Raw genomic sequence first — 1,737 nt, forward strand, 5'->3', positions numbered from 1 at the left:
GTTACATTTCTGAAAATTAGCAAACATTTTTTTCTTTGTTGTGCCCAAATTTCAATTTAGTCTTTTAATGCAATGAAGAGTTCACCAAGAAAAGCTACTGGTCTAAGACTGCTTCTTTTCTTTCTATTCTTTGATTTTTTTTCCCTTTTGGCTTGAATCCCCATCTCATACAATTCTTCAGATGAAGATCTTGAAATATGCTGCATCCATGTTCATCCCAGCTCATCATTGCTCCTCCTGATGAGACAGCTCACCTCCTTAATCTCTTTTCCAAAGTGGTAATAGTATGAATACATATTGTCCCATGCAAAAATGTTCACCTAAGATTTTGGAGGCCACAAGAGTGTGAAGACACAGTAGGAAAGGATAGTTTTCAATCACTCCTGTAAGGCTCAACTCTTTCTTTTGGCTCCCTTGTTATCCATGGGGTGTGGCAATCTTCAGCCTGATAGAACTACATTTTTCCTTCAGGGATTGCCACACTTGTACGATCCCATCATCCACGGCAGTGGAGAGGAAGTAGAATACAAGAGGGTCCAGGAAAGCATTGCACGCACTTGGAAGCAGAGCCACAGTGCGCCACCAGACATCTTTTTTGTAGATGAAGCCCACAACATGGGATATGTTGTAAGGACCAAAGCAGAGGACAAAGACAGAGAGAGTGGTCCCTGCCACCCGCACTGCATGACGCTTCTTCTGCATGTGGAGATGTGATCCAACCAGGACCTGGATGCAGGCAGCATAACAGAAGGAAGTGATGGCCAAGGGGAGGAAGAAGAGCACCACAGACAGCTCCAGCCGTACAGGAACCAACAAAGCCAGTTGTTCATCACTAAAGTTGCTGTAGCAAGTCAAAGTGTTGCCAGCAAAGAATCCAGGACTGACACCACTGGTGTTCTCCAGGATCAAGAGGAGAATCCCATGGAATCCTACTATGCTCCATATCCCCACAGAAACCAGGCATGAGTAACAAGGCTTCTTGTAAACCTGGTACTGGATGGGATAAACAATTCCCAAAAAGCGTCCCACACTGACAGCAGTCAGAAAACAGACACTGGTATATATTGCGCCAAAGTGGATCACATTGTAAAGAGCACAGAGGAAGCCTGGCATGTCCCAGTCCACTCCCCCCACTGCTAGCATCTTGAGGGGTAGGAAGAGAACAAAGACCAGGTCGGAGAGGCAAAGGTTAATCATGTAGATGAGGTTGGGTGTCACACGTACCTTGGCACGACTATAGAAGACATAGAGAGCTAGGACATTGGAGGGCAGCCCCAAAAGGATGGTGGTCCCATAGACAACCAAAGAGATGATATTCCAGGCTTCCATAGCATCAAGATCAGAGGGAAGTTAGAGCGCAAGGCATTTGTTTTCATTTGCCCCTCTACTACCAGTTTCCCTCGTCCATTCTGCAGCAGCTTGCAGTGTTGAGCATGTCTCAGGTGTACTGCAAAGGAGCTGTGTGAGAGAGAGTGAGCAGTGGATGCAACAAGCATGGAGCACACAGCAATCAAGGTGAAATGGTCCATGAAAGATTGTTCGGTAAGGATGACCATGTACTGAAGCAATAAAGCCATAAACTCACAGGAAAGCCCTGCAAAAGCAGAAATTGTTAATGGCCCATTGGGTTTCTGAATACACCTGGATTGATGAAGGGGACAGGAAAGAGGAATAAGTGCCTGGAAAACAGGAACAGGTCTCCTTGACATTTCGAAGCTGAATTACCTTCAGGGGGAA

At 45.8% G+C, this 1,737-nt stretch overlaps 1 protein-coding gene across 1 annotated transcript; it reads right to left on the reverse strand.

The window, feature by feature from the left end:
- Positions 1-417: 417 nt before the first annotated feature.
- On the reverse strand, positions 418-1,329 carry LOC149304835 (free fatty acid receptor 2-like). Its single transcript, XM_089479138.1, has one exon. The coding sequence runs from the start codon at positions 1,327-1,329 to the stop codon at positions 418-420; it is 912 nt and encodes a 303-aa protein (XP_089335264.1).
- Positions 1,330-1,737: the final 408 nt, after the last annotated feature.

This window comes from Sceloporus occidentalis, unplaced genomic scaffold (assembly GCF_023333645.1).
Source record: "Sceloporus occidentalis isolate IW3139 unplaced genomic scaffold, rSceOcc1.0.p SCAF_13, whole genome shotgun sequence".
NCBI classification, from domain to species: Eukaryota; Metazoa; Chordata; class Lepidosauria; order Squamata; family Phrynosomatidae; genus Sceloporus; species Sceloporus occidentalis.

Coding starts and splice junctions, on each gene's coding strand:
- LOC149304835 (XM_089479138.1), bottom strand. CDS start 1,329: ATGGAAGCCTGGAATATCATCTCTTTGGTTGTCTATGGGACCACCATC.